The sequence below is a fragment of the Dendrobates tinctorius genome, unplaced genomic scaffold (assembly GCF_039654945.1).
Source record: "Dendrobates tinctorius isolate UK_male_01 unplaced genomic scaffold, ASM3965494v1 ptg000048l, whole genome shotgun sequence".
NCBI lineage: Eukaryota > Metazoa > Chordata > Amphibia > Anura > Dendrobatidae > Dendrobates > Dendrobates tinctorius.
Genome location: NW_027361716.1, coordinates 20,504,946 through 20,523,222, shown reverse-complemented (window position 1 = coordinate 20,523,222; position 18,277 = coordinate 20,504,946). Strand labels below are relative to the sequence as shown.

Below are 18,277 nucleotides of genomic sequence, written 5' to 3'. Positions count from 1 at the left end.
CTCATCCTGCCATTCAGCCATAAAGATTGGATGTAAAATTAAAGACTTTGATATTGGTGCCACGTACAGTTATAATGTGTGTCGCTATAATTGTGGTGCATTAAAAGCCCACAAACTACATTTATGACCTATCCACATCCCTTTTTTAGTCACACACTATCTCTGACTCCATGTTATTATTATTTATGTTGTTGAATAGGACCCATAAAGATTCTTACTCCAGAGGTCTCTAAGTCCTGAGTAAATGGCGCACTAGGGCACTTGTGTGGTCGTCACTCCATTCACTTCTATGGGAGTGCTAGTGCTTGAATGGTGACACGTGCACTACCACGCTGCTCAAATGGAGGTACAGGATCTAATGTTGCGTGTGAGGGTCCCAGCGGCCTCGTCCGTATTGTACAGACATTTATCACCTTTTTTGTGGATAGGTGATTATCGATGTTGGTGGGAAAACTTTTATTACACACACAGCGGATACTGATCCTGTAAAGAGGATCTTCAGATCACACAACACGTTTATACTTTATTAACATGCTGCTGTATTGTTGTGGTAAACCCAAATGTGCAAAATGAACTTTGATGCTGCCACTCGCCTTATGCAACCGAACCTGGACTAGTCCAGGAGGTGTTTCCTCACCAAGACTAATCCAGGCTCATTCCCTGCAGTGCCCGCATCTTCTCGGCTCCCCTCCGGTCTTTACTATTGGCCCAGATGACCTCCTTGGATCTCTGCTCCCTTCTCGCAGCTGTTCTCTGTAATGGACTTGCCAAAGTGCTTGCTTTGGGATTGGGACTGTATGAGCAAAGCTGTGGCAAGGGAACAGAGATGGGAACATTTTATAGGGAGACATTTTACATTTCGCTTTACTTACACGCCAATGAAAATTATAAACTGCTTCATCGAAGAATATTTCTGCCTGTATGGCCCTTGTGTCTGTATGATGGCACACCAGCGTGCGCCTCAGGAGCCATAAATCTGGCCTTTGCTTCATGTAGCTCGTAAACTGACCGACCAGTGCAATGACCTGACCAACTTGGTAAGTAAAGATCAGGACCACCCACATAACTACATTTTATCATTTTATGTGCAACCCTTTTTTCTTAAATACTACCTCTCTGCTATATTTAAAACGACTATCCTGAGTACAACATTAGATTATAAAGTAGCACTGGTTCAGGTTCCTGACGTCTGTATACTGGATATGTCCACCATCCCGTGTAGTATAATATGGAATGTCTGAACTCTTAGGAATAATCGGTGGAGGTGCCTTTTGCCAAAATGACCTTTATTTTGTGGCTTTTCACCACCGATTTCACCTTTTCCATTACATTTGATGAGATCACAGATCTCTGTGGCAGAAGAACATGTATATTAGTATGTGGATTTTTCTGTGGATTCAAGTTGAAGATTCGTGACAAAATCCAGTGCTTTCCCCCCCTCACAATTTCCATCCTGTGTAACCGCACCCTTTAATATGATGGCTTTTTTCTCCATGTAGCTCTCAAAGAAAAAACATTGAGTGAATGTGCAGAATATCGTTTGACTTGTAAGGTGTTAAATTGCAGCAGCGATGATCAGCGTTTTACCTGTTTTTTCTTGTCTTTCAGGGAAAAAATGGCTCAGGCTTATGACTTTGCGCTTGATAAAATTGGCATGGAAATAATGTCCTACCAGGTAATCCAAAGACAAATATTGTGTGCAAATTATGTTCCCAGGTGTAGTTCGTTTTTGATTAAAAAAAAAAAAATACAACTGCATTACTCACCCACTCTGGCTGCTCCGCTAAATCTCCAGCGCTGCTCCCAGCATCTGTTATTGTCTGCAGCGCTGACATCATGTTTACAGTGCTGCAGCCAATCCGAGAAGGCTGAGCTCACTGATTGTCAACGTGATGTCATCGCTGAGACAATAACAGACTCCGGGAGCAGCGGCAGAGTCCTGGACTCGGGGAGGATGAGTAAAGCAATGTTTGTTTTTTACGCAAACCTCCTCTGGGGACAAAGGTTTTCTGAAAATGGGAAACCCCTTACCGTTGGACTAACTCTGCTTTTCTTTATTTGCAGATATGGGTTGATTACATCAACTTTTTGAAAGGCGTGTAAGTGTACTTTATGTGATTTCTAAAATTGTAACTGCTAACTCGTCATTGACATCCACACAGCAGCTAACATAGATATACGAAGGACCTGTGCTTCAGTGTTTTAGTTGTTGGTTCTGTAATAGGGTTAGGGCTGCAGATCTTTCATAGTTGGAACCACAAAGGGTTTTAGCTAATATTGGTTGAGGTTATTTATCCTTTCACAATCCAGTTTCTCCTACGCCGTCATAATGTGGACATTTGATCTAGGTTTCACCTGTCATATTCTCAGAGCTGTGGAGTCGTTAATCCAAACCTCTAACTCCGACTCCATCACCTCAATTTCCATGACTCTGACTCCACCAAAATGGGCTCCGACTCTGACTCCACAGCCCTGTTCTCGTGCATTAGTCATTTACAGGTGCTTCTCACTAACTTCCATCACTCTGTTTGTAATGATGTTCTATTTCAAGTGATGTTATTTAAATTAAGTGAGAAGCCCTTGTATATAAAAAGTTAGTAATAACTATTACGCATCTTCACGTTGTGCAGGCGGGTTCCCATATAAATCATTGGGACTGTAATGCACATTTACTGATTATGATCCTACTGTAATTATGCACAAAGTCAGATGCAGAAAGTGAATCCAAGAAATGTGCATGGAGCATTCTTATGGATAATGCAATGGACATATTATTGAAGGGTTACAGTATTCTAGAGCAGGAGTGCGTAGTTAATTTTCAGAGCATAAATGTTGTGGAGAGAGCCAAACCAACACACTAAACTTAATTTTGCTCAATATTATAGCTAATATTTTTTATCCTTAATATTGAACAGGATGAAATCTGTGGACCAGGTGATACTTCTAATACGATAGGGATTTTTGTGACATGTATTCTTATCCACATGGATAAGGGATAACTTCCTGATTACTGCGGTCCAACTACTGGGACCCCCAATGATCTCAAGAACCAGGACTCTCAAGAGCCCCTTGTGAATGTAGAGGTGGTCGATCATACGTATTCACTCTCCATTCATTTTAGATCTTTCCACAACAAATCTGCCACATGTAAATATTACCTCTACTGATTTCAGCCTATTGGATTTTTTCTTTAGAAAATTCCATTAAAGCCTATTAACAGGAATGGCTTTCTATATTTTTCTTCTGTTAAACAATAGTATAATAAAAAGGAACGTTCTGTTAAACATTGGTTTGTAGTTTTTACAAGTAAAATAACCATGGATCTGGAGTTTACTTTCTTTTCTACTGACTTGGACTTGATCTTGTCTTTTTGAGTACCGGCTTGAGCTTCCCCATGCCGAGAAGGATTAAAAGCTCTCTGGGGTCAAGTCTCAATTCATACTGAATGATGGGTTTCAATACACTGCGTTGTTTGTTTGATTTCCTGACAATTAGGGAAGCCGTGGGATCCTACGCGGAAAATCAAAGAATCACAGCAGTCCGCAGGGTTTACCAGAGAGGTTGTGTCAATCCTATGATTAACATCGAGCAGCTCTGGAGGGATTACAACAAGTATGAAGAGGTAATGTGTGTAGCAGGGATTCCAAATTATCACAAGTGTCATTCAAGAGATTTTCAATCCCTCCAAGTGGAACCCATTTTTGTCTTTTCTATAGGGTATTAATATTCACCTAGCAAAGAAAATGACTGAAGATCGGAGTAAAGATTACATGAATGCCAGAAGGGTTGCAAAGGTAAGAATAGGTCAAGTATTATTTTGGCATTTTATTGTTATTTACCAAATCTTAGCCTTGAGCTTGAAATAGTTAACATATTAATGATCACCGATACTCCTTTTAAAGGGCGGTCTTTAAGGGGCCTTATTCCTCAGCGCCTCTGTTTAACTGTGCTGAGGAACAAATGGGGGGTATACAATGACTGGGCTGGGGGAGCCATGCATACAATGACTGGGATGGGGGAGCCATGCATACCATGACTGGGACGGGGGAGCCATGCATACCATGACTGGGACGGGGGAGCCATGCATACAATGACTGGGACGGGGGAGCCATGCATGCAGTGACTGGGACAGGGGAGCCATACATACAATGACTTGGATGGGGGAGCCATGCATACAATGACTGGGATGGAGAGCCATGCATACAATGACTGGGATGGGGGAGCCATGCATACAATGACTGGGATGGGGGAGCCATGCATACAATGACTGGGATGGGGGAGCCATGCATGCAGTGACTGGGATGGGGGAGCCATGCATGCAGTGACTGGGATGGGGGAGCCATGCATACAATGACTGGGATGGGGGAGCCATGCATGCAGTGACTGGGATGGGGAGCCATGCATGCAGTGACTGGGATGGGGGAGCCATGCATGCAATGACTGAGATCGGGGAACCATGCATACAATGACTGGGACGGGGGAGCCATGAATTCAATGACTGGGACTGGGGAGCCATGAATACAATGACTGGGACGGGGGAGCCATGAATACAATGACTGGGACGGGGGAGCCATGCATACAATGACTGGGACGGGGGAGCCATGAATACAATGACTGGGACGGGGGAGCCATGAATACAATGACTGGGACGGGGGAGCCATGAATACAATGACTGGGACGGGGGAGCCATGCATACAATGACTGGGACGGGGGAGCCATGCATACAATGACTGGGACGGGGGAGTCATGCATACAATAACTGGAATGGGGGAATCATACATGCAGTGACTGGGATGGAAGAGCCATGCATGCAGTGACTGGGATGGAAGAGCCATGCATGCAGTGACTGGGATGGAGAGCCATGCATGCGATGACTGGGATCGGGGAACCATGCATACAATGACTGGGACGGGGGAGCCATGAATACAATGACAGGGACGGGAGAACCATGCATACAATGACTGGAATGGGGGAACAATACATACAATGACTGGGACGGGGGAGCCATGCATACAATGACTGGAATGGGGGAACAATACATACAATGACTGGGACGGGGGAGCCATGCATACAATGACTGGAATGGGGGAACCATACATGCAGTGACTGGGATGGAAGAGCCATGCATGCGATGACTGGTATCGGGAACCATGCATACAATGACTGGGATGGGGGAGCCATGAATACAATGACTGGGACGGGAGAACCATGCATACAATGACTGGAATGGGGGAACAATACATACAATGACTGGGACGGGGGAGCCATGCATACAATGACTGGAATGGGGGAACCATGCATACCAGGACAGGGATTAGGGGACAATGCCTCAAGACAATAAGCTTACCCAGTTTTCCATGGCAAAAGTAGGTGCCTCGGCTTATACTTGAGTATATACGGTATGTTTAAAAAACAATGTAGATGTAAAGTAGACATGTGGGAAATGTTATTTATTAACTATTTTGTGTGACATGTCTCTCGATTTAAAGGCATAAGACTTAAGTTTGAAAATTGCGGAAATTTCAAAATTTTGGCCAAATTTCTAATATTTTCACAATTAAACGCAAGTCATATCGAAGAAATTTTGCCACTATCACGAACTACAATATGTCACGAAACAACATTCTCAGAATTAGCAGGATCCGTTGAAGCGTTCCAGAGTTGTTACCACATAAAGTGACAGTGGTCAGAATTGTACAATTTGACCTGGTCATAAAGGTCAAAATTGGCTTGGTCACTAAGGGGTTAAAAAGTTTCCCCGTATTCTTTCTCAGCGCTGCGCCACACCTGACTGTGGGTTATGTCTGCAGGATTCAAGAAAGCTGCAATACCAGATGCAGCACATGGCCAGGAATGGCGCTGTTTCTGGAGTAAAACATGGTTATTTCTTCTGTCCCATGAAAAATTCCTTAATTTAAAGTGCTTCTTTTTTTCTTTAGTTCACATTTTAATGTTTTGTGTTCTCTGTTGTAAGGAATATGAAACTGTGATGAAAGGATTGGATCGCAATGCTCCTTCGGTTCCCCCACAGAATACCCCACAGGAAGCTCAGCAGGTGGAGATGTGGAAAAAATACATTCAGTGGGAGAAGAGCAATCCACTTCGAACTGAAGACCAGACCCTTATAACAAAAAGAGGTGAAATCTTATAAGCTTTAAGGAGAGTTTTCCTGGGCTTCTGTTACCAACCACTCTTCTAGGGTTACCTCATTCCCCCAAGCTACAGCTTGCAGGTACTTTTCTGCAATTGGTTTTACAGTTACGTCACAGAGATTGACAGAGTTGTGCTCGCTCCATCCAAAACAGAAATCACCTGTGTTATACACAGCTGAATGTCTGCTTCGGAGTGAACTCTAATCCCAGCACTTTAACCCCTCACAATACTCAAAAGGGCATGTGAGTTTTTCAGATCTCTCCCTCTTTCAGTCCTTTGGAACCCTTGCAAACACAATTGTGGGGTGCTGACTGTTACTTTGGCAACACAAGACCTAAAAATGGCCCAATACCCCAGCCTATCGGATCACCTCTAACGCGACATCTGATAGGTTGTCAGCCAAACACTTACAGATTAGATAATGCATCGTACTACATAACTAGTACAGTGTATTCTCAGTGCGATCAAAGAATTGTATGTCCAGGTTCCCTTGTGGGACTAAAGCAAATCTGAAGAAATGGGCCTGTTGGTAAGTGCTGTGCATAAGTGCACATTCACACTGTGGCCATTAATAGACAGAATCTAGGATACAAACAAATGAGCAAGTAGTAAGTAAATACATAGTAACAGCACATGTTAATTACATTGGTTACTTAGTTGGCACTATTTTGATTTAAAAAAATGCATAAAAAACATCCAACCACGATAAGGTGTACCGGATCAGGATGGTCCCTGATTCTAGTATTTCATCTCACTATAAAGACAAAATTCACAACCCAAAATAAGTGAAGGGTCACTCCCCTATATGTACCAAGTACAAGGAACTAAAGCAAAATTGAAGAATTGGGCCATTAACAATGGGACTAATACAGGTGCATCTCACAAAATTAGAAAATCAACAAAAAGTTAATTTATTTCAGTTCTTCAATACAAAATGTGAAACTCATATTATATAGAATAAACAAAGAAACTGCCCCAATGAATCAACACGGAGGACCGTGGATAACAAGCAAATTACATAAGAAAACAGGCCCTCCAAAGGTCTTTTGCATATAAAAATATATTTGTATTATTGAACAATGTCATTACACATTAAAAAAGGGATGATAGCACACACTGAAAAAACCAATGACACACATTGTACGGGAAGGATACATTTTTTCGCCCTATATATACTGGTGAATACCAAAACCCAAGTTTCAAAAAATAGTAAATACAATAGTACAAATTAGAGCATATGGGATTTGAAGATTACAAAAGATAATAACCAAGGGCTCAAAAACAGATCATGCACCAGTTAATATTTAATAGATATATATACTTTTTCTATTTATGTGGATTATTAATTTGTATATGGTTTGGCCATGATATGTCAAAAATCCAGTTTTAGAAATCCACTTTGGGCTGTTCACTATATCTATTAAATATTAACTGGTGCATTTTTATCTGCAAATGTGCATAAACATCTAACCCTTTTAACGTGTCCTGCTGGATCTGTTTTTGAGCCCTTGGTTATTATCTTTTGTAATCTCTAAATCCCATATGCTCTAATTTGTACTATTGTATTTACTATTTTTTGAAACTTGGATTTATCCTTCCCGTACAATGTGTGTCATTGGTTTTTTCAGTGTGTGCTATCATCCCTTTTTTAATGTGTAATGACATTGTTCAATAATAAAAATCTATTTTTATATTCAAAAGACCTTTGGAGGGCCTGTTTTCTTATGTAATTTTCATATTATATAGAGTCATTACAGACAGTGTGATCTATTTCAGATGTTTATTTTTGTTAATGTTGGTGATTATGGCTTACAGCCAATGAAAACCCAAAAGTCATTATCTCAGTAAATTAGAATACTTTATAACACCAGCTTAAACAAATGATTTTAAAATCCGGAATGTTGGCCTACTGAAATGTATGTTCAGTAAATGCACTCAATACTTGGTCGGGGCTCCTTTTGCATCAGTTACTGCATCAATGTGGCGTGGCATGGAGGCGATCAGCCTGTGGCATTGCTGAGGTGTTATGGAAGCCCAGGTTGCTTTGATAGCAGCCTTCAGCTCGTCTGCATTGTTTGGTCTGGTGTCTCTCATCTTCCTCTTAACAATACCAAATAGATTCTCTATGGGGTTAAGGTCAGGCGAGTTTTCTCGCCAATCAAGCACAGTGATACTGTTGTTTTTACACCAGGTATTGGTACTTTTGGCAGTGTGGACAGGTGCCAAGTCCTGCTGGAGAATGAAATTTCCATCTCCATAAAGCTTTTTGTCAGAGGGAAGCATGAAGTGCTCTAAAATTTTCTGGTAGACAGCTGCACTGACCTTGGTCTTGATAAAACACAGTGGACCTACACCAGCAGATGCCATGGCACCCCAAACCATCACTGATTGTGGAAACTCCACATTAGACCTCCAGCAGCTTGGATTGTGGCCTCTCCACTCTTCCTCCAGACTCTGGGGCCTTGATTTCCAAGGTCTAGTGTGAAGTTTCCACAATCAGTGATGGTTTGGGGAGCCATGTCATCTGCTGGTGTAGGTCCATTGTGTTTTATTAAGACCAAAGTCAGCGCAGCCGTCTACCTGGAAATTTTAGAGCACTTCATGCTTCCCTCTGCTGACAAGCTTTTTGGAGATGGACATATTTCATTCTCCAGCAGGACTTGGCACCTGTCCACACTGCCAAAAGTACCAATTCCTGGTGTAAAAACAACAGTATCACTGTGCTTGATTGGCCAGCAAACTCACCTGACCTTAGCCCCATAGAGAATCTATGAGTATTGTCAAGAGGAAGATGAGTGACATCAGACCCAACAATGCAGACGAGCTGAAGGCTGCTATCAAAGCAACCTGGGCTTCCATAACACCTCAGCAGTGCCACAGGCTGATCGTCTCCATGCAACGCCGCATTGATGCAGTAATTGATGTCGATGGAGCCCCGACCAAGTATTGAGTGCATTTACTGAACATACATTTCAGTAGGCCATAATTTCGGATTTTAAAATAATTTTTCAAGTTGGTGTTATAAAGTATTCTAATTTACTGAGATAATGACTTTTGGGTTTTCATTGGCTGTAAGCCATAATCAACATTTAATAGAAATAAACACGTGAAGTAGATCACTCTGCTTGTAATGACTATATATAATATGAGTTTCACTTTTTTATTGAAGAACTGAAATAAATTAACTTTTTGATGATATTCTAATTTTGTGAGATGCACCTGTAAGTATTTGGAAAAAAATGTTTTTAAATGTACAATTAAAAACAAACACTTTTAATAATTTAATAATCGTTTTCTTGTGAGCTTGTATCACACATGATGGGCATTATATGCACAGCTCTGCTGGCTGTATCACACATGATGGGATTAGATACACGGCTCTGCTATGTCAGCGTAAGCTTGTTTCAGATGTCTGTAATGCAGGGACATCTGACTGAAGCTTTCACTGACACAGCAGAACTGTATAAGTGATCAGAGCAAAGCAACATGATAACTACACTGCTGTGCTCTGAACACAGTGGTGACAACGGCAGTTTTACTACTAATTACAGGCTACCTCACTGTTCTCAATGCTGGAAGAAGTGACTTCTCCAGTCCTGATCTCACCGCTCACAGCAGTGCTGTGGAAGTGACTTCTTCATTGGTGAGAACAGCTCTGTAGCCTGGCAGTAGTACACCCTCTGGCTGCTGATCGCTACCATAATATTCACCACACCCTGGGCCTCCGCCCAGTGTTCTCTGCATCCCTGCACCTTCTGTCGCTGCTCACGCTGAACACTGTGAATGGTGACAGGGAGGAATTGAAGCTCAGATCACCACTCTGGGATACAAAAAAATGGCACCTGGCTCTCCACCACAACTGTGAACTGGACAACTCAGGAGGCATGCCCAGGTCACAGCTGGAGGCAGCCACAATGTAGGAGATGGGGTTGGACATTGACCGCAGTCTCTTATGTCCAGTGGCTGCTATATTTGCCATGTCTAATTGTCATGCTCAGACACTTACACATCAGCAAATAAAAATGGCAGTCTCCAGCAGCTGTAAAAAATATAAATAAAAAAACTGCAAAAACACATTTCATTTTGTATTAAAAATAATTGATTATGTAATCAATAATTATTAATGCAAAAAATAAAAATGGTGACACATTCCCTTTAATGAATTAAATATATTCCAAAATGATGCCACTGATAAATGCAGCTCATCCTGAAAAAAACAAGCCCCAATATGACTGTCGCCTCAGTTATGGCTTACAGAACATGACAGTGAAAAATAAAGGTTTGTCATAAAGGCCAAAATTGGCTGTGACGACAAAGGGTTAATCCTCACATGTACTTAATACCATTGCATTGCAAATAAAGTGTTTTACACAATCTCTAGATACACAGTAAAGACCCTTATACAGTCAAGTCACAGTCAGCTGACCCGCCTATTTTCACAGGACAAGACCACCATCTGATGTGTATGGTAATTCCCCACTGTCCCACAACACATGATGATGGGGGGGAGACAAATCACAGCAGTTGGAATTTAAAGGCTTGAGCCTCTTGTTTTCAGGGGAAATAAGCCCTTGCCCCTGGTGTCTTGCCCCTAGTGTCTTGCCACAGGTGTCTCGCCCCTGGTGTTTTGCCCATATTTTCTTGCCGCAGGTGTCTTGCCGCAAGTTTCTTGTCCCTGGTGTTTTGCCCATGTTGTCTTGCCGCGGGTGTCTTGCCCCTGGTGTCTTGCCGCAGGTGTCTTGCCCTGGGTGTTTTGCCCCTGGTGTCTTGCCCCTGGTGTCTTGCCACAGGTGTCTTGCCCCTGGTGTTTTGCCCATGTTGTCTTGCCCCTGGTATTTTGCCCATGTTGTCTTGCCGCGGGTGTCTTGCCCCTGGTGTTTTGCCCATGTTGTCTTGCCACAGGTGTCTTGCCCCTGGTGTTTTGCCCATGTTGTCTTGCCACAGGTGTTTTGCCCATGTTGTCTTGCCGCGGGTGTCTTGCCCCTGGTGTTTTGCCCATGTTGTCTTGCCGCGGGTGTCTTGCCCCTGGTGTTTTGCCCATGTTGTCTTGCCACGGGTGTCTTGCCCCTGGTGTTTTGCCCATGTTGTCTTGCCACAGGTGTCTAGCCCCTGGTGTTTTGCCCATGTTGTCTTGACGCGGGTGTCTTGCCTCTGACGTCTTGCCGCAGGTGTCTTGTCCCTGGTGTCTTGTCCCTGGTGTCTTGCCTCTGATGTCTTGCCCTTGGTGTCTTGCCCCTGGTGTCTTGCCGCTGGTGTCTCCTCTCTCCCGCTTATACCACTTAAACGCTCGGCTGAGCATTTCTTGGGTGTGGGAGTCAGGAGAGCGAGCTGCTGATAAGTTGGCCATACACATGAGATACCTAAGATCACTAGTACTGTATTGTATCATCTCTCCTGTTTGCAATCAATGTCCTCTCTTTCAGTCATGTTTGCCTATGAACAGTGTCTGCTGGTTCTGGGACATCATCCAGACATCTGGTATGAAGCTGGCCAGTACCTGGAGCAATCCAGCAAGTTGCTTGCTGAAAAAGGGGTAAGCCCACTTAGTAATTGCACATGATGCATATGATGTTTAGGGTTTTATTTAATTTTGATTTTACCTTTAAACACAACCCTGTGCAAAAGAAAGTTTCACCAGTTTTTACTACCCCATCCAAGAGCAGCATGATGTAGGGGCAGAGACTCTGATTCCAGCGATTTATCAGTTACTGGGCTTCTTGCTGCCATTATGATAGAATGCTTGCTTTATCTAGTGCAGTTCTACCAGTTTTCTGAATGTACTGCTTGTGTGCTTCATCTTTCTGTGTACACTGTGCATAGGCAGAAAGCTGTCAAACAGTGGAGGAGAACGGAGGTTATAGAGAGTGCGTGAATGTGCAGGATTAAATGACAGCAGGTTTATTAGTCCTCTAGTAATAATGTACAGCAGCATCTCAGTACGTTGCTGGAATCAGGGTCTCTGTCTACGTTACGTTGCTCTTCGATTAGGAGGCAGAAACCTGGTGACAGATTGCCTTTACATGAATACAAACAATGTCTATACCATAGTGTGAGCTGCTCTTACCAAGCCTCCCATGTATGACTTGTATCACTACTGTATCCAATGCTGAGACAGGCACTTATCAATAAGCTAAAGAAAAATGAGCATCAAATGTCTACGATTGATGTACAGTACATACATTTATGGATTATTTACTCATTTCTTTATATATTGCATTATTTTGACCCCGGGGTCTGCGATTCACCCTGCCCACTTTCTCTGGCACATGATGTATTGATGAATCTGGTCATAACCTGCTTTAATGTCCATTTCCTTTTGTGTTACGCTCTCATAGCCTTGTATTATGTGCATATGTTCTTTCTTGTCATTTCAGGATATGAACAATGCAAAGCTATTCAGTGATGAAGCTGCCAATATTTATGAACGTGCAATTAGTACTCTGCTCAAAAAGAATATGCTGCTGTATTTTGCCTACGCCGACTATGAAGAGGTTGGTGTCTGACAGCTTCGATCACCATGTATATCCGAAACCTTCTCACTTATCTGATTCCCAGCCACTAGCAAGATCACATGATTTCCACCTATGAGATCAATAGGCACATGTTGGAACACTATGATTAAGGATCAGACAGAATTCTTGCATACTACTTTTGTTTGTTGAATATTTTTTTTAGAGACTTTAACCTCTTCCCCACATTTGCAGTGTATATATACGCCATGATCGGGAAGGACTTCCCAGCTGATGCAGTATATATACATCATGTCAGTCATGCGACCACCGCGATTAATCGCATGGTGATCTCATCATTGTCCCTACTGTTTCTCCCAGCAGGGAACATGGCGCCTTCTTCCCAGGGGGTGGAAACATTCTCCCACAACTACGATAGCTGTGATTGGCTGTTCAATCCTGAACAGCCAATGGCAGCGTTTCTCAGTGTTTCAGGCATTCGGATTGCCTGAAACACTGATGTCCAGTCTAGGATCAGTGCTGACGTCACCAGGGCCAGCTCTGCTTGGTGCGATCGACGAAGACATCGATCGCACAAGTTAGAGCGCACAGACTCACTGTGACCTGCAAGTGACTGCCCTGCACTTCCTCAGTCTAGCTTTGGAGTTGCACAGGGCGGTCACTTTCTGATGGTGCGCCATGCTGGGCCATCACTAAGATTGCTGCTGCTGCACCTCCTTTTAATCCTGCTGAAGAAGAAAGAAAAGTTTTTGTTCCCTCCTTGATACTTGCCTGATCTTTCCCTAATACACCCCAATTCCCCTTCCCCCCCCCCATTTCCACCCTCACCACCTCCCTTCCTTTTGCCGCTTAGCGGTACTTAATCGCTTGTTTTTAGGCAGTTTTTTTTCTTTTTCGTGCGTCCTGCAGCCACCGAGCATTGATCAGTGACCCAACAAACTGATTAACGTCCGTGCTTGCTGGTTTCCAGTACTTTTTTTGTCCCTGTCCATTTTTCTCCAACCTCCCATTGCGCCGCCTCCATGCGTGCATCCAGCAGCTGCCGAGCATTGAACAATGATGCAACTCACTAACCTGCACCCGTGCTCTTTGTTTTCCACAACTTTTTTTTTTCCACTAACTATTTCCCCACACACACACCTCTTTGCATCACTCCGTGTGTGCGTACTACAGCCACTGATCAGACGTACACCACTGATTAGCACCGTGCAAATTTTGGCAAGGACTTTTTTCCCCTCTTTATTTTTGTATCCCCTTTTTGCACCACTTCCATGTTCTACAGCCGTCAAGCGCTGGTCGGTGGCGAACATTACTGCCCCGGCCTCCAGTTGTTGTTTTTTTTTTTTTTTTTTGGGGGGGGGGGTGAAAAAAGAATCACGTAAAAAAATCAAATCATTTAGATTAATTGATAGAATTAGCTTAGTTAGGGACAGTAAAAATATATTGTAGTAATCGTCATCTACTACAGTATTTTTTACTGAACTGAGTTAGTGTCAGTAAAGAGGAAAAAAATGTAGATTAGTTGATAGGGTTGGATTAGGGACAGTAAAAATATACCGTAGTAATTGCTGTCTACTGTGGTATTTTTTTTTACTGAATTGAGTTAGTGTCAGCGCGGAAATAAAAGATTCATCCGTGCATCCTACAGCCGTTGAGCGCTAATCACTGATGCACATCAGTGATCAACTTCCAGTTGTTGGAGTTTTTTTTTTTTTTTTTAAAGAATCTAAAAATAATTTAGATTAGGAACAGTAAAATATACCGTAGTAATTGTTGACTACTACAGTATTTTTTACTGAATTACATCACGTTTAGTGTCAGTTGCGGGCTCTCAGTAACTTGTTTTTTACTGGTGTCCCTTTAGTAAGTTTGTTTTTACTTGTACCAAATTTTTATATTTTTCTTTCTATAGTCTTTTTTTCTTATATTTTCTTCTAAATAAAAAAGAAGTAGTTTACACCAAGCACTCACAAACACACCTGAATAAAATTTGGTACACACACAAGCACTACATACGTGAAAAAAATGTTGTCCCGCTCGTCCCAAACCCAGTATTCAGCGGAGGAGGCATACGCTTTCCGTGTCTCCGACACTGACCGTGAGGTAGTGTATCCCTCCTTCCTTTTTCCTCCTCCTCCTCTTCCACTAGTGATACCGAATCGCCACATAGACACCCCAGGACAGAAAACGAACTATCACCCACCATTACTGACCCCGTATGGACCTTGCCTCCCAAAAATTGTGTGTCAGATTCATGATTTTGTGGTGCAATCAGGAATCCAATTTGAAACCACCGGAGTCACAGAAATTGACTATTTCAAAGTCTTTTTCTCTGAAGATTTTGTAAATCTAATGCTGTCCTAGACCAATTTGTATGCCCAGCAATTTTTATCCCAAAATTCGACTTCATCATTTGCCAACTGGACTCCTGTAGATGCCATAGAAATTATGATGTTTTGGGGACTGGTTCTTCACATGGGGATAGTGAAGAATCCTGAAATTCGGCAAAACTGGAGTGTTGACGTTTTGTAGAACACTCTCCAGTGTTCCGCATGGCTATGGCACGGACACGCTTTGAGGCCATCCACAAATTCTTGAGTTATAGTGATAATGCACAATGTCCTCCCCGAGATGACCCCAACTTTGACCGACTTTTCAAAGTTCGACCGGCCATTGAGTACTTCAGCAACATGTTTGCTGAGGTGTTCGTGCCCCAGAGAGACATCTGCATGGATGAGTCCCTAATCCATTTCAAGGGGAGGCACAATACATACCCAGTTAGAGGGCCTGGAACGAAAGAGGGATGTCCTTTTCTTGACCACCATACATGGTGATGGCAGCACCCGCAGCACTCTACGAGGTACCTCTACATAGGTCCACAAACCAAACTGTGTACTGGGATACAACAAGATCATGGGAGGCGTTGATCTTTGTGCTGTCACGATGTGCAGGCCAGACTGGGACCTTCTTTCAGTTCCAGGAAGTAGTACTAGGTCATTGCCCTAATATTTAGCAGTCAGGAAGGAGCGGGCACCAGTAGTTCCTAAATTGAAAGTGCAGGTCTTGTTCCAGGTCAACATTTTACAGCGGAGGTCCCTCAAACTGCAAAGAGAGGAAGGTTGAAAGTAAGGCTGGGTTCACATAGCGTTTAGGGGGTGTGTTTAACGCTTCTGTTACATAGCGGCATTAACGCTATGTAACGGATGCATTAGCGCACCCATACACTGCTATAGACGAGCGCATCGCTAACGTATGCCATATTCGGCATGCGTTAGCGATGAGCCGTCATTCTGTGACGGACCCTCAGGTGCGGTCTGCAGCGTCCGAGGGTCTGTCACTGCTAGCGCAGATGAAGCATCTGCGTTAGCGGGATCACATAACGCGATCGCGTTTTGGGAGTAGCGTTAATGCAGCCCGTCAACACTATGCGTTGAACGGACTGCATTAACGCTATGTGAACCTGGCCTAAGGTGCAAAGTGTGTTACAGAAGGAGGAAATGAAAGGACACCATTTATAAGTGTGACACCTGCCCTGACAAACCTGGTCTGTGTATGAAAGTCAGAGTCTACCACTCATCCATGAACTAATTCATTTATTTCTGACTTGCACAACCCACATATGCCAACCTGACGTAAACTGCACAACTCATGTGCCAACCTGATACACTCTACACTTCTCGCTTATGCCAACCTGAAGTACACTACATAACTCACTGTGGTGTAATGACCACTGTGTCCACTAGGGGGCGCTGTGTGGATGTCCCAAGAGAGAGGATGAGTGGCAGAATACGGAGTGGCCGTGGTGTGTCTCAAAGTGGGTGGCTTTGAGATGAAGGCTTGGTTATGTGCTGATTAGCAGAGCTGATCTGTCGTGCCTATGTGTTAGGGAGAAGCCTTCAGGCAGCTGGAGAGATGGGTGGGTTCTAGCTGCCCACAAACCGACCCAGGGGTGTGTCTGATAACACCTATAGTAAAAGGCTGTGTGAGTAGGTGAAGGACCTGAGATGAGGTCATAGCCATGTGACCCAGGGGGCGTGGCTACGGACCATATAACGTAGCCAGGGTAGGTCACAAGAGTGAATGCTGGGACCTGATTGGTCCAGTTTGGAAGGTCCCGTGAGGAGAAGGATCTCCTCACTAACAGCCTGTGGAGCGGCTGTGTGGGTAATGGCGGCCAGTTTCTGAGAGTCCCTGAGGAGTGAGTGGATGTCTGCAGCCTGGAGAAACAGCCATATGGGAACCCTGATGTGGATGAGATAACCCTGGGGCTAAATAGCCTGTATAATGGACGCTATGCTGTCATGTGAAGCTATATAATGGAAGCTGCGCTGTTGTATATTGCTGCTGTGGTTTATGATGGCAAATAAACCTCATGGACTGTTATGGCTTATGAAAACCCGAGCTGGATCTGATTGTGTGGCTGCCAAGCGAGTGTCCCCCAACCTTGAATAACAGCGCTACCTCACAATACGTATGCCACCACAAAATTCACGTACTAGGAAAGCACTAGATCATTCCAATATAGGGTCACTAGTGGAGGGGTTTCCAGTTTTCGGCACATCAGGGGCCCTCCAAATACAGCATGACGCTCGCAGACCATACCAACAAAGTCTGCATTCCAAAACATCACTCCTTCACTTCCGAGCCCTGCCGTGCGCCCAAACAGTGGTTTTCCCCCACATATGAGATATCGGCTTACTCAGAAGAAATTGTACAACAAATTTTTTGGTCTATTTTCTCCTTTTACCCTTGTGAATATAAAAAAGTTGGTATAAAGTAAAATTTTACTGAAAAAAAGTTGATGTTAATTTTTTTTCCTTCCACATTCCATTAATTCCTGTGAAGCACCTGAAGAGTTAATAAACTTCTTGAATGTGGTTTTGAGCACCGTCAGGGGTGCAGTTTTACAATTCTGTCACTTTTGGTTATTTTCTGTCATATAGGTCACTCAAAGTCCCTTCAAATATGAGGTGGTCCCTAAAAAAATTGTTCTGTAAATTTTGTTGAAAAAATGAGAAATCGCTGGTCAACTTTTTACCCTTTTAGCTTCCTAATAAAAAATTATGTTTAAAAAATTGTGCTGATATAAAGTAGGCATGTGTGAAATGTTATTTATTAACTATTTGTGTGACATAACTTTCTGATTTAAGGGCATAAAAATTAAAACTTTGAAAATTGCAAAATTTTCGTCAAATTTCCATTATTTTCACAAATATACGCAAGTTATATCGAAGAAACTTTACCACTAACATGAAGTATAGTATGTCACGAAAAACAATCTCAGAATCAGTGGGATCCATTGAAGAGTTCCAGGGTTATAACCTCATAGAGTGACAGTGGTCAGAATTGTAAAATTTGGTCAGGTCATAAAGGTGAAAACAGGCCTGGAGTGAAAGAGTTAATAATGGAATCTAATGTGAATGTTCTCATTGTAGAGCCGCATGAAGTATGAAAAGACGCACAGTATATATAATAGACTTCTTGCCATAGAAGACATTGACCCTACACTGGTAAGCTTCAGTGACATACTTTTCATTGTGAACATTCCTACATAAATTATGTCAGAAACTTCTGATTATATTTTATTAATGCACAATATACTGTATATATATTTAAATTATATGTGCATACCGATAGATAAGCAGTGTTTGTGT

The 18,277-nt window shown here is 42.9% G+C and overlaps 1 protein-coding gene across 1 annotated transcript in view; it reads left to right on the top strand.

Moving 5' to 3' along the window:
- The window catches only part of CSTF3 (cleavage stimulation factor subunit 3), a 150,735-nt gene that overhangs the window by 118,821 nt on the left and 13,637 nt on the right, over positions 1-18,277 (top strand). The window contains exons 6-13 of the mRNA XM_073576339.1: positions 1,609-1,675; positions 2,065-2,099; positions 3,496-3,622; positions 3,717-3,794; positions 5,975-6,137; positions 11,577-11,686; positions 12,528-12,644; positions 18,059-18,133. Coding sequence (XP_073432440.1) covers positions 1,609-1,675; positions 2,065-2,099; positions 3,496-3,622; positions 3,717-3,794; positions 5,975-6,137; positions 11,577-11,686; positions 12,528-12,644; positions 18,059-18,133 — 772 coding nt within the window. The remainder of the gene's footprint in view (positions 1-1,608; positions 1,676-2,064; positions 2,100-3,495; positions 3,623-3,716; positions 3,795-5,974; positions 6,138-11,576; positions 11,687-12,527; positions 12,645-18,058; positions 18,134-18,277) is intronic.